General features: G+C 36.3%; 1 protein-coding gene across 2 annotated transcripts; it reads left to right on the forward strand.

Annotated features, from left to right (window-relative positions):
* Positions 1 to 9,957: 9,957 nt before the first annotated feature.
* Positions 9,958 to 13,623, forward strand: LOC149221688 (F-box protein At5g51380-like). Of its 2 annotated transcripts, none has more exons than XM_089385188.1 (3): positions 9,958 to 12,202; positions 12,492 to 12,762; positions 12,873 to 13,623. In XM_089385188.1, the coding sequence occupies exons 1-2, from the start codon at positions 11,007 to 11,009 to the stop codon at positions 12,757 to 12,759; spliced, it is 1,464 nt and encodes a 487-aa protein (XP_089241314.1). In that variant the 5' UTR covers positions 9,958 to 11,006; the 3' UTR covers positions 12,760 to 12,762; positions 12,873 to 13,623. The 2 variants fall into 2 exon arrangements, with proteins under 2 accessions (XP_089241314.1, XP_089241313.1); XM_089385187.1 differs by having other exon boundaries at positions 9,958 to 10,282; positions 10,941 to 12,202; positions 12,492 to 13,623.
* The last annotated feature ends 1,011 nt before the right edge of the window (positions 13,624 to 14,634 follow it).

The raw sequence follows: 14,634 nt of genomic DNA on the forward strand, positions 1-14,634 counted from the left end.
GTTTGTTTCAGATCAATTTTAAAAACACAAAAAAATCTTGAAAAAGACAAAACAACCAAACTGAGAAGTTTTACTTAGGTCACCCCATTGCATTCATTCAGAAATAGGGATATTTAGATCACCTCTAAAATCTACACCTACGTATGGGTAATCCTCAGGCAAGAGGAATTGTTGGCCCAACGATTTGAAAAATGTAGGAGTAAATTTAATCACCGAGCCACCTCTGTGGTGAGCCATCAATGAAACCCATTGTAGCATACGAGGATCTCTTAGACCCATCATCTCCATGGAAACCTATGGGCGTAGTATGGGGATCCTCTCTAGGGAAAATGATACTACATTTGAACCATATCCAAATTGCTTCAATTGTCATGTCTTTGCTCTAGTGAGATGTAATTTCAAATTTTCCAAAACCCCTTCACACCAATTGAATACGGTAGGCTGAACACATTCTAATGCAATATGCTTTTGCAGCTAGGTGAAGCGTTGCGCTTTCACATAAGCAATAAATGGTGAATGTGGTGGTCCTTAGTGGAAGATCTCTTATGTCCTTGATTTCAATTCTTCCATTGCTTAGTTTGGATCCATGAATACAATACTCACTTATGTAATAATTTGTTGGTTCATCGCCTGCCCTACGAACGAATAGAGAAATATTGGCTCCTCAGTGTGAGAGCCCTATCAGAAAATATATGTCCTTGATATCGATGGTCAATGTGTGATCACCAATTTCAAATCATTGTTCCTGGACATTCCAGGTTCTCACTAACCATGTCAGCAGATCTAATTGGGCCCTCGTGCTTGGAATCAAGAATTTTTTTGCCAAACCACAATCCCTGAGTGCTTGCATTATTGCTGGATCATTAGCTGCAACAATATCTTGGGCTTCATGTTCTCTCTCTCTCCATTCCATTTTGATAAGAAAAAAGTCTGCAATGAATGAGAAAAATATGTTAGATAACAAGCATCAAAAGATTGGGAGAATTTTTTTAGCGTTTTAATTATTTTTTGAATGCCCTCACCGCCTTGCGCACTTTTTTTTAAGAAACATAGCGCATTTGCACTTTTTTTTCTCAAAGAAGGATGTGAAAGTCGCACTCACCCGTGTTGGGAGATTAGGCTTTGTGCACCTCCCGATATAGGAGAAGTGTGATAGCCCGCTAGCGTGTTTTTAAGCTTTTAAAACACTAAAAAAAAACTCAAAAATCCATCAAAATGCAAATAAAAACCGTGAATGTCAAGAACAAGAAAATATATTTTCTCTATTTTTGACCCATTATTATGATTTTGAGATTGAGTTTGCAAATTACAGGTTTATTTTTTGAAAATAGATCATTTTGGTGATGAGTATATTTTTATCACTTTTTCGGACTCTTTAAACTTACAAAAAAGCAAAACCTTTGAGTTATATTTCAACTCTTTTCTAACTCTCGAAACATGAAAAGATTGTCGAGTATACTTGTTTATTCGAACTCGTTAAAGTAAATGAAAGGACGTCTACGTGGTATAAGTTTACCCCTTTTACAAACCAAGTAGACTAGTTACAAAAAAGGTATATTTAGGTCGATCATAGCTAAAAGAGTTATCTCCTGCATTATTTACCCTTTTCCATCTTGAGAGACAAAATTTACAAAAAGACATTTTGGAGTTTACTTAAGTTTTTCTCCTGACTCCCTAAACATGAAAATCACCGAGCTTCACTTTCTCCAGGCTTGTTGAAACTTACATTGAAATAACTACATGAGTTTTCTTTTTGCCTCTTTTTAAACTCTTAAATATGAAAATAAGTCGAGTTACCCATATATTGGACTCATAAAATTAAACAATATAAGACTCATCAATCATGATGATACCTAACCACTCCTTCCTAGGGTTCGTTAAAAATACTTAGAAGGACTCATCCGAAGGATGAGCTTACATGACAAACATATGTTATCCTCCTCAAGCTTGTGTAAAAATAAAGAAGTAATTACCAACAATGGTGGGGGGAAATGGGAAAGAAACATCTATTTGTGTATTGTGAAAAGGCAGTATATCACTCTTGAACATAGCACTCCGTCACTTTTGTGTTCGGGTTGGGAAATCCATTTGCCTCTCAACTGATCATACCTAATTGAAAGTCTTCATAATGGTTCTTGATCTTATTTTTGAGTCAAATTCTTCCAAATCAAAATGTTGTGTCACCTATATGTTCAAGAGAACTCCAACCTTAGTCAAAATTACCTTGCAAATCATAGCCTTCAATTGTGTCAGCCACCCCTGAGTTAGTCCTGAATCACTCCAAATTTGTTCTTCAAAACTTGACATGTGTTTCGTGTCGTAGGCCCTCCTGCAACAAATCACTTCCTATCAAATTCAACTCAATATCTAGGAAGTTGATCTAGAAACCTCCATTAGTACCTTGAAACCTACATGCCTCAATGGTAGGTTTCTCGCTTTCGATGACAGGTTCTCATTATTGACCTTCGATCGAATGACTCTATGTGTGTTCGACTTTAGGACATTTATTCACTCCTCATAGATTGTACTAGAGTACCTTGAGAACCATTGTCATTATTGGTGGTTTCTCTCACACATATTAACAGTCCACATCATTGGCCGATAATTAGGTGGTTTATACCATGTTCAACTTCAAGATATTCACTCGCATAGTTAGATTCGTACTATGGATCGATAGAGATGAAGAATAAGACCATGGATCTAGTTTCATCCATCTAGGCCTCGTGGAGTTTTAAATATTCATGATCGCAAATATAGATCCATATTTGATGGCTGCATCCATACTTAGTCTATTATTGACAAGGATATTTGTACATTTCCATACTTGTTCTTTGAGATACTTGTACTATCAGTATGGGAATGCCTACCTCAGTGATGATTATATGAATATATTGTGTTGTAATCCTTGATTATTTGTTTAAGGTCTTCAACCAGTTGGTCTCTAATCCAATCTTTTGCATGATAAAGTGCTTTAATCCTCAAAGACCTTTTTTGACTTTGCACTTTAGGGGGCAATCTATTACACGTCATTTTGTCACCATTAGGCAAAGGACTGTAAATCTAGATCTCTCACTATCTGATGAACTCTTGCAAGCAATCCACTACAATGTTGGAAGCAAAATCACTCTGAAAGCAACAACAATCCTGGATTTGATTGCTAGAAAACTATTTTCAAGCAGTGTCACACTTTTCGTAGCAACTATATATGCAAATGTAGTTCCAATCATTGTACCCTATGCAATTTGTCGCTCTGTTTTCCATTAAAAGTGTGACAACCTTTTAATGTGGATAAAAATAAAAAGCAATTTCTAGAAGCCTTGTTGGGGAATATTATACCGACAAGGGCTCAAGCCTCTACCTATTTGGGCCTCATCCCATGGTTCATGAATCTATTCCCTCTCATTATGGAACCTTAATCCCTATCTTTATGGATATGATCCTTAGAAAGATGATCTCTAACCCTCTCCTCTTGTCTTATAAATTCACTACAAACCAGAGGGGAAGGGGTTGACTTTTGATGTAAAATTATGCTGTCAATTTGAGGCTGGAAGCTTGTCACTTAAGGGAGGATTGGAGACTATTGGAAGGAGATTTTCCAACATCAAGGCTAGGTTGTATCTCTCCTTTTCATTCAATTATAATACAAAAGAGTATTTCTTTCTCACTATATTGTCCATTGGATCTAATATATTGTATGCTTACTTTCATTGTCCATTGGTTATGATATTAGGTACTAGTCTCCTTGATCACTAGTATAGGTTGTATTGGATCATTTATATATCATATGCCTTTGATCCTTTGTTTGTTAGTGTGTTTGCAGGTCTGGATTCTGAGCATTGAAAGGTTGCATCAAACCATAGCGAGGATCTTCAACAAGCATTTCGATTAAAAGGTATGGATTCTATACTCCATTACTCTTATTTATGATTCAATAAAGATGAACCTAGGGAAATATTTACTAGTTTATTTGTTTGTTACTATATTCAACCATTAAGTCTAGGGATATCTTATTTTGTTCGCCATACAAGATTTTCTGCCTAACACTTAGGGCCTTTTCAAGAAAGCCATGGAACACCATCGAACAATTGAAGATTTTGTGCATAGTAGCAGGGGTAGTGGTTCATAATGAGAATATGCTTTTTTGGTTGAATGGCATCAAGGAGAAACCTCCCTAGTTAACTCGTCCTTGGTGGCATATGAGAGATGGGGATAGTGTTCGATTCTTGGGCATTGTGTTTCACTTGAATCTCTCCCTTTCTAGTATGTGGGAATGATGTCTCCTAAAGCTCCAAAAGAAATTCCAGAAGTGGGGTATAAAGATATTTCTTTTGTTGGAAAAGCTATGATTTTTAGTCTGATTATGTAGTCTCTTTATATTTATTATGTTTCTTTTAGTTCCTTTTGTCTTCTTATTTTGCAGGCTCAAAGAAAATGTTAAGGGGTTTTCCTTTTGCCTAAGTTTGGGGTTATTCGAGAAATTCCACTAGCCCAATGGAAAAGTCGTGCTTTCCCGAGGATTAAGGGGGATGGATTGATATGAATTGGAACGATCAATTCTTATAACAAAATAGGTAGTGCATTTCCTTTTTGGAGATGGACCTTCATAGTGCTTATTGTGATTTAGGATCACATCCTATTAGCATTTGCATAAACTAAGAGGGAATTTGATTATCAATGGATCTTCACACACCCACATGATTTTCAAATCATTGTTTCCCTTGTAATGCATGAAAGCTTGGAAGAGGGTTGCTCCATCCTTACACTAACAATGAAATATTTATATTAGAGGATATGATTTACCTTGTGATGTGGGAGCATCTACTAACCAAAATCATTTTTGACCTTCTTAGGTCAAAACACACTTACTTAAGGAAGTTGGTTTCCTTAATTTTATTAAATTGTATTATTTTCCTAGTTGTTAGAGAGGATAAGATGAGTGTCGTTTGATTGTTATGTAAAAGGATAGATTCAACTAACTTGGGAAATTATTAGATAATCTAGCAAAATAATTGAATTTGTTGAGTTTGGGTACAAGAGTTTTATGTAAAGATATTTTCCATGTAATTGAGCAATTCAAAGTTTTGAGAGTGTGAGTGGTGTGTAGAGAGGAAAATTGTACATTTGTAATCTCTCTCTCTCTCTCTCTCTCTCTCTCTCTCTCTCTCTCTCTCTCTATATATATATATATATATATATATCTATATATATATAAAGTGTATGTGTGTTTTGCGTGGTTGAATTTGTATTGTATTGAGCACAAGCCATGTTGGATTTCTTTACTCTTTTGCAGGAAGAGTCGATGGATGCAGGTGACTAGATTAAAGGTTCAATTTCGGATTTCACAGAGTCAAATCCGGGTCATAATGCAATTTGATGTTTTTAGATTGGATTGTATCTAAAGTATATAATGTCAAACTTTACCGAATTTGAATTTGTTAATTAACATAAATGACAAAAAGGTTGTCACATTCTGCCATCAATCCAGGCACTTTGTGGAGCGAATATTCAAATCAAAACGATAGTCATGAAGAAAGAAGTATCTGAATCGAAAAGAAATATCCAGACTGGTAAAGATATCCAGTCGTAACAAAAGTTGGAATGATGAGTCATCAACTGGATTCTCGATTTGCACATTAATCCAGACTAAAGGAAATCTTGGTCATAGCGAGTGCAAGGCTTCATAATCATCTCGATCACCAGATCTCCGGATCCATATACAAAATTTGGATTAAATAAATCTTTGAATTTTGGATTCCACATGGAGTTGGAGTTTCCACCTTCAAGTAAATTTGAGGATTGAGATTGAACAAAGTGCAATTAGCATTAAAATCATGTAGGTTTTAACCCTCTACAGAAATTACCTGCAAATGAATTCTTAAAAACTGAAATTATTCAATGGCAAGAACATAAAACATAAAAAAGATATACACATAGATTTTCCCTTGGATCCCAAAACCGAGACTATGAGATTGATTTTTCATTATATTCCTTTCAATGTGACAACACATATATATACATGTCGAAGCATTCATAAACCCCAATCCATTAACCCTAGATTAGAACATAACCGTAGTTACCTTGACTAGATCTACAAAATACCATGGGCATAAAACCATCATGCCCAAAACCATGTGCAAAACCCATGCACAAAACCTAGGTAGGTCCACCCACCTAATATGGGGTCCATTTTTTTTTTTTTTTGCCTTTCTGGGGTGTTTCCCCAGACCTTGTAGAGGGGGGCTATCATCCCCCCTCAAACCCCCTAGCAGGGGGGTTGCCTCTCCCCCCGTGACCCTCCCATTGCGCCCAACGCAATGAAAGGGGGCTCCATTGCGCCCAATGCAACGAAGGGGAAGCTATTGCCCCCTCTCTAACCCCCCGCTTCGTGCATGGTGCTAGTTGTGGAAAGAATATGACACACACCCAACAACTATGAGATATAAGTTGATCACCACTACTTCCACACAAAGTTTTGACTGCAGTGTGAGAGACTTAGATCTCTCTATAGGATTTGAAGAGCATCGATCCACAATTAACGGAAAAACTAGTAAGAGGACAGTGAAGGGGATCAACTTGTCACTATTTGGTTGATGAAGGAGAAAATGTCTACTTTGATGCATTCCTTGAATTTGCTTCCTAAGAGCTAGTGTGCAAAGAAAACGATTATTCAATGGGAAACTTTGTGCATAGATATTTTAAAGCTTGGAATAGTCAATGGGATCTATCCAAAGAGTTTGGTTTGTTACTTTTTAAATGATTCACAATTTAGGAGCTTTATGAGTAAATTTCACACATGATATTTAAAAACTTAATTTACATACTATAGGTCCCATTTCAAGAGATGGAATGTGGAGATATAGTAAACCTATTTGGGTATACAAGCCTCATCATCTATACTATATTAGAACATTTTTTTATGGGACCTATAAGATGTAGAGTATAAATGGGTTAACTGAATTCACATAATTTGGTCATTTAGATTATCATTCAAGGTGAGAGTTTTTGTCTAGCTTATGATTTTCTAAGCATTTCCCACTAAGGAGATACTATTTTAGTTGGGATGAACATATTCATCATGTGCATATTATGACAAATTTCCCTTCTTTTGGAACTATAGAGTTGCCCATGACTGTTGGATGCTTGTTTAAACTACTTGGTGGTGTATCTTCCTTAGTAATACTAATCAACACATCCTTGTCCTTGCACACACATGTACACCTACACCCCACCACCCATACTCTTATATTCACTCTCCATAAAGGTGTGGGTGGTGGGGATATGAGTGTGCACACAAGTGCAAACACATATGTACTTCCACCACCCATCCTCTTGGGGGTCGAGGATGTGCAAATTTTATTGGAGTATTGCTCTGAGGCTATCTTCATTGTCTCTACTATTTTTTATTACTTTCAAAAAGAGGTGACTAATTGATGCTACAAATAAAAATAATTAGCATATTTTTCTTATAATATCATTGTAGGTGTTCTATTAACATACATTCTAATGTGAAGGCCATTTTATTAACCTTTAGATAATGTTGCGTATTTTTATTAAAAGGATACAACCCAAAATGCATTGAAAATCTAAGAATTGTTGGCCCCATTGTACTTAGCATTTTTAATTTTGAGGATGAGGTTGCTGGTATCAAGCTAATGTAGTTATATATGACATGACCATCGTGCACAACAAAGAAACAACAATGATTGACACAAAATCCAAAGACTACATCAATTTTGACTATCTTTGTTAAAGCACATGCCCGACAAATGAGGTCTAGCCACAAACCACAACTAACATAACCTACATAAGGGAGGAGCTAGCCCACCAAAATTTAAACATGGTTCAACTTCACAACAACTACTCCATCTTACCACTAAACCATAGCTTGACAAAGTAAATAATGTTTTTTTTTTTTTGTTTTGTTTTTTTTTTTTTTTTTGTGTAGGAAAAATGTTGAAGTTTTGGTAGTTTCATAAAGCATTTATAGCTTTGATATTAACCTAGCATCAATGCCTATGAGCTAAAATGCCCCACAAGGTATGTCATAGGGGCCCATTTGATACACTTCCACTCCTACTAGATGACTTAGCCAACCATTGCAAGAATATGACTTATGATCTAAGCAGAATCAAGTTATAGTCAACTAACCAAAAGTAGTGTTACCTCATGCTCTAAGAAGAAAATGGTGGTTTTAATCCCTAACTGTAATTCCACTTATAATCCTTTTCAATACCTTGAAGTCTTGATGAACAACTCCTTCCGTTAGGCTAAAATTGTAATGACCCATCTCTAATATAGAGAGCACAAGAATATTAGCATGCATATGATAGTTACATATGCATGTATCACATGCACTGCACTAGTATATATATTCTAAATTAATTATAAATGTTGAATATCATGACACTCCTTCAAATAGAAGTTGCACCCTCACCCATCACCACACATATTGCTTAATGCGTCATAATTAATGAGCAAATACCCTAAATAATTTCAATGATATAACTTTAAAAGTATAGAGAAAATATGGTTATAAAGAAATAAATGTAAAATTTAAGTTAATTATAAAATATGGTTATATATCTATATATCCTAGAATATTAATAAACTATACTAATAAATTATCAAAATCACAAATGAAATCAAAATAAAGTACATATTATGAACCAAGGGCATTTATATAAAACAAATAAAAATCCTAAAGGTAAACCTGATACACATGTCAATATACTAGAACCTTTAAACGAATATAGTTACACGTAACAAAGGAGGGAAGGTGTCATCATGTAAGGGAGCAGTGGGTTGGCTGGTAGAGAGAGCGGTGACCGCCAAGGAATGATATATAGAGACAAAAGGGGAGCACGAAAGAAAGGAGGGAGTTAGTTTTGGGAAACATGGGAGTGTCTTGACCTTTGGAATATAGTGCAGGGAGGAGGAAATACATAGAATCAAGATGGAAAAGGAATCTAGTTTTAGGGATGAGCCCGGGGCTCGATTTTGAACTAAAAATTGGGAAATTTGAGTTGTTCTTGGAGTTTTGGGCATGGGGGCCAGTGGACTTCCATCTCAAAGTCCTCTGGATCTGGGAACCGCAGAGGTTGATCCCAGATAGGCACGAAGGAATCAGTTGGTTTGGTAATGTAAGCAGAAGACTTGGAGCAACGTGGATCGACACTGGACGGGAGAATCATGTGTGCAATTGCATTTAATTTGATAGAATTTACAAGAAATTTGTTCATCTGGTTGAACCTTAGTAACAATCCCTACACAAACTTAGTCAATCTATCATGTTTGAGAGAACACATTATTGCAGTGAAACTTAATGCCTAAGGAAGTTAAATAATGTTACCTTTTCTTTTGTTTCTTGAAGTAGGAAAAAGTCTACAATACTTAGGGTTACCGACCTAGTCTTTATTGATACAATCTCAAGGCTTCGATGTGCAACTACATTAATGTGTGCAAATAAAAACTAATCACTTGAAATAGCTTCTTAGTGGTTTGTAATGACATAGACTTCCATTTTTCCTAAATGGCTCCAAATCTTGAATTACTAACTTGTTTCTTTATATTTGAATAAGATATCTTCCAAACTAATTATAAATAGTTTTAAGCCATAACTCCAAAACCAAAAAATGCTTTCTAACTTATCTATTACAATAAAGTGTATTTGGGTCAGAGCGAGATTGATATAAAATATTACAGGTTGTAGTACAATATAAATTTACTTGCAATGAAAAATATTGTAAATTTCATGATGATGGCAGTTTAGTTTAGTTTTTAAAATTGAGGGTCTTAATGAAAATTATTGTAAATTTTGTGAAGATAATATATTTTTTTAACTAGAAATTCGCAATATAAAATTTGAGCCGACCGTGTTGCCAACGGCTCAAAATCAAAACGTGAACCTTTAACTCAAACTCGTCCTCGTTATCGTTATAATAATACGTAAAATATTGTCATTCCCATTTAATTAAGAAATTTGTAACGAAGCGATGATGTGGAGTAGTGAAAGAGGGACAAATTAGAGGAGCGGAGTCAGAGATCGGAGGATTGAGAAGCAAGCCGGCGGAAGCGACTTTCAAACGGAAGCGGAGAAGGGCAAGATTTATCAGTCCTGCTTGCCCGTGACTGTTTGTTAGATCAAACCACATAAAAAGAAATGCCAGAGCTAATTACTGGAGACCCCTTGCTCATCTCAGTCCGGTCACATGGCAAGCTTCTCGAGAAATGGGTTTTATGATGTATATTGAATTACGAACCTTCATCTGGAACTCTATAGCAGGTAATTCTTCTTATCGTCGGCCCATTTCAATCAAATATTCGGTTTTCTATTGGGGTTATGGTATTTCCCCCCTAAACTCCAGTGTTCCCAATTGGGCTAGATATTTGAAATTGAAATGTTGAGGGGCATAATGATAATTTTGAGTTGAATTGGGCCGTTTATAAGGGCTTTTTCGGTTGTCTGTGCTGTGTGTTTGGGTGGGGCAGTTTTTTATCAGAAGTGAAGATGATTCATCCAGATTTTTTTGGGCCTTTTTGCAGTTAAAACCTTTGTGTGCAGATTCTTTGATTTCCTTGAAACCTTTGTGTGCTTTTGTTGGGTCAGTAAATTCTACTGTTCTAATTGGGTATTCTTTGATTTCCCTGAAACCGACGCTTATTATTCGCTGGGAATGGTTTTACATCGCAATTGATATGCTTTATGAAAGCTTGTAGTGAAAACTGAAGTGGGTTTGGTCTAGGGATTCTGCTTCGCCATTGAGGATTCTTTCTTTTCCTGAAAACCAGTATCGGTATCGATTGAAAAGGGTTTTGTCTTGTAATTTTTGTGTTTTGAAGACAGTTTTTAAGGTCAACCAAAGATTTTCTCATCAAAGATTTTGTTTTCTGATAATCTTATTTTTCCCCTTTTGTGCCCGATTTCTTTGATGCCAATCAAGATAGGGAAATATCTATACGATACCAATACCTTAAGCAAGAGATTTTAGAACAAGGATGTGGGAAGAATGCAGCTACAAGAATCACAGGAAAAGAACCCAGGGAGCAAGATTGATCAGGACAAGTCAACTTCAGACCTCACCCTTGGGCTTAGTGATAATTTATTTCTAAAGATTCTTGAAAAATTGCCTCAAGCCCCATATCCGTGCTCTTTAGTATGCAAGCGGTGGTTTCGCTTACACGGACTCCTCAGGCATTCCATTATACTGAAGGAATGGAGCTTCTTAGAGAGTGGTCAGATGACATCCAGATTCCCGAACTTAACTGATGTAGACTTGACGATAGCTTGTGTTCCCCCACCAAAGAACTCAGCTATTTTTCTAACAAATCAGTTTTTGAGAATTCAGCTCAGTCCTGAAGTATATGATCCCTTTTTGATTGAGAAATTCATTTTGGAGCAGCAGTTATTGCCGTCTTCTTTGGATATGGGTCTCAAAATCTTAGCGGAAGGTTGCCAAGGTCTACAGAGGCTGTGTGTTGTAGATGTGAGGAGACCTGCTTTTGATCAGTTTAGGATTTTTCGCAAGCCTGATATGAATGGGGTTCATGGAGAAACTGGAAAAGAAGCTTCCAAAGTAGGATTGAAACAATCTACAGAAGAGAAAAAGGTTGGCTTCCCTAATACAGAGATTGGTTTTGCATGTATTGCTAAGAACTGCCAAATGCTACAAGAACTGGAGCTGCATCACTGTACTGATGAGTCCCTTAGTGTCATTTCCGCCTGTCAGAATTTGCAGATCCTTCGTTTAGTTGGGTCCATTGAAGAATTTTACCATTTTAGTTTCGGTGATATTGGCCTTACCAAATTGGCTCTTAACTGTAAACGTCTACTGAAGCTCGAGCTAAGTGGCTGTGATGGTAGCTATGATGGAATTGCTGCAATCGGGCAGTGCTGTTTTATGCTTGAAGAATTGACATTAGTGAATCAGGATTTTGATGAGGGGTGGATTGCAGCTCTGTCATATTGCAGCAATTTGAAGACCCTTAGGCTGGAAAATTGCAAGAAAATAGACTCGAACCCTGGTCCAGTCGAGCATTTGGGTTTCTGTCCTGCACTTGAACGGCTTCAGATTATTCGTTGCAATTTACGAGACAAGGTTGGGTTTGCTGCCTTAGTTCTGGTCTGTGCAGCTATTAAAGAGCTTGAATTTCAAGATTGTTGGGGCTTGGATGATGAAGTATTTAAGCTTACCATAAACTGCAGGTGTGTGTGTGTATGGACTCTGAATCTTCTGTACCCGCTTAATTTTAAACTCACGAAAAATCCTCTCATTTTTTGCAGCACCGTTCTTTCATACTTGTTCTCTGCTAATGATGGGTGTAACTGTTCATCTGAAATGTTGAGAAGAAAAACATGATACACAGTTTATCCACAAGTTAAAATATATGTTCTAATTATGTCAATCTGCTAAAATATACATGCTGAGATGCTTTTTGATGTCAATGCCTGCCTTGAATTCGTCTAACAATATTTCTTTTCTTTAAAATTGAAGGAGGGTTAGGCGTCTGTCTTTGGAGGGTTGCTCCCTGCTGTCTACTGTGGGTTTAGAGACTGTTCTTCTTGGTTTGAAGGATCTTCAGAGGTTACGAGTTGTCTCCTGCAATAACATTAAAGAAACTGAGATTACTCCTTCATTAGCTTCCTTGTTTACTGTTCTTAAGGAGTTCAAATGGCGACCAGACACCAAATCTCTTCTTGCTACTAGTCTTGCAGGCATTGAAATTGGTCAGAAAGGACGGAGATATTTTAAGAGGGCTTAGGAGGTGAGATTCTTGGTTTAAAGAATCTTCAGAGGCTATGAGTTGTCTCCTGCAATAATATTAAAGATACTGAGATCACTTCTTCACTAGCTTTCTTGTTTACTGTTCTTAAGGAGTTTAAATGGCGACTGGACACAAAATCTTCTTTTGCTGCTAGTCTTGCCAGCATTGGAATGGGTCAGAAAGGAGAGCTTTTTTAAGAGTGCTTAGGAGGTGAGATTTTCCCTTTTGTTCCCCAAACACTGACCATATAATTTGGTATGAAGACAAGGTATCTGTGATTCTTTGGGAGTTGGATGGCTGGCAGGGGATGATCTTCAATTAAGTTGTCTGCTTGCCTCTCCATTGCTGCTGGTAGACAGAACATGGGAAGTCAATTTGGCTACTGGTTTCTGCATCAATTTGTATTATATTAAGATCCCATGAGGTCAGCATTTAGTATTCTCTACTTTGTGCTGCTGTCTAAAATGTTTTGCAGGCTTTTTATAAACTTTATTTTGTTAGAAATTGGTTTATATGCCTCTTCCTTAATTTTTTGAACTTCTGTATGGAAAAATTTGTACACTGCACAATTGTATCTGTGATTGGTAAAGGCTGCCAAATTATTTAGGTGTTTCATTAACTTCCTTTATAGTCCATTTCTTAAGTAGTGAGTCACAGATTAAATTCAAAGGTGATAAAATGTGTTGTCTGGACGATAAAGACAGTTTGTGTATCCTTGCATATACGATATTGGTGATGTGGACTATCCTTGTCACTTCAGGCCAGCTCCTGAAATTCAGGGTTGTGCATTTCAAGTTTACTCCTATGTAAGATGCATATTTAATATTTAATGCAGCACAGAAATATACTTGTTGAGTTCAACTCTAAGCACAAGGTTTTGGTGTTCAATTGTAATCACCAATCTACATTAAGGTGAAATTCTATATATGATTTATTTAGATGTTGGAGCTGCTTGCATAGGCAGCAGATTCAATATTTATGAAACACAAATATGTGTGGCATATGTTGTTGATGCAAACTTTTGACAAACAACCATTTCATTAGTCCGAAAGAGGTGAGACATCTTGTAATGCAAATTTGTTATTGTCTTTTTTAGCTTCAAATTTTGGTGCTATATTTGGATGATGTACTATGAATAAGTCTATGGCAATAGAGAGAATTTGTAATGCTATGAATGTTTTACATGCTTAATATATATATATATATATATATATATATGGTTGATTCAAGAATGTTTCCTTAGTCAAGTTTAGCAATGTTAAATTTTTCATTTGCATTGAGTCATGCTACAGCAATTTTCCTGGGCTGTGATGTGGTTAACGGTTTTTGGGATTATAGATGATTAATTTCCTGTGAACCTATTTAATAATGTATGCTTTGTTTTGAAAAAATGGAATGCATGCCCATCCCTGAATTATAGTATTATTTATGTGAGCAGTAGATAAGTAAACTGGTTACCACATCGACTCTGGTTACCACATTGACTCATACAATATGGTAGACACCCATTCCATTCAAATGGAAACTGCATGTAAAATGGAAAATTGAACTGGATATGATATGTCACTTAATTGATAATTAAAGAAATAGGTCACTTGTCAATTGGGCATTGATTGTTGCTGTGTATAGATTGATCACAGGCACCACAATGAACACTCTGTATAGAACATCTATCTTTCTTGGTTGCTGAAGACCATTGCCAAGAAGCTGTGAGATACAAGGTGAGAAGATGAAGATATCTCCATTGCAAGACGTGGCAATACTCAAGAATGAACTCTGAGGTATGACCGATATATCTTCTTGGCTGTTGCAGACCATTGCCAAGAAGTGATCTGTCCAAGGTGAATCATTTCTCTTGCATTAATTTTGTGT

This window comes from Pinus tabuliformis, chromosome Q (assembly GCF_031772625.1).
Source record: "Pinus tabuliformis cultivar Carrire ecotype Pingquan chromosome Q, CPIR1, whole genome shotgun sequence".
NCBI lineage: Eukaryota > Viridiplantae > Streptophyta > Pinopsida > Pinales > Pinaceae > Pinus > Pinus tabuliformis.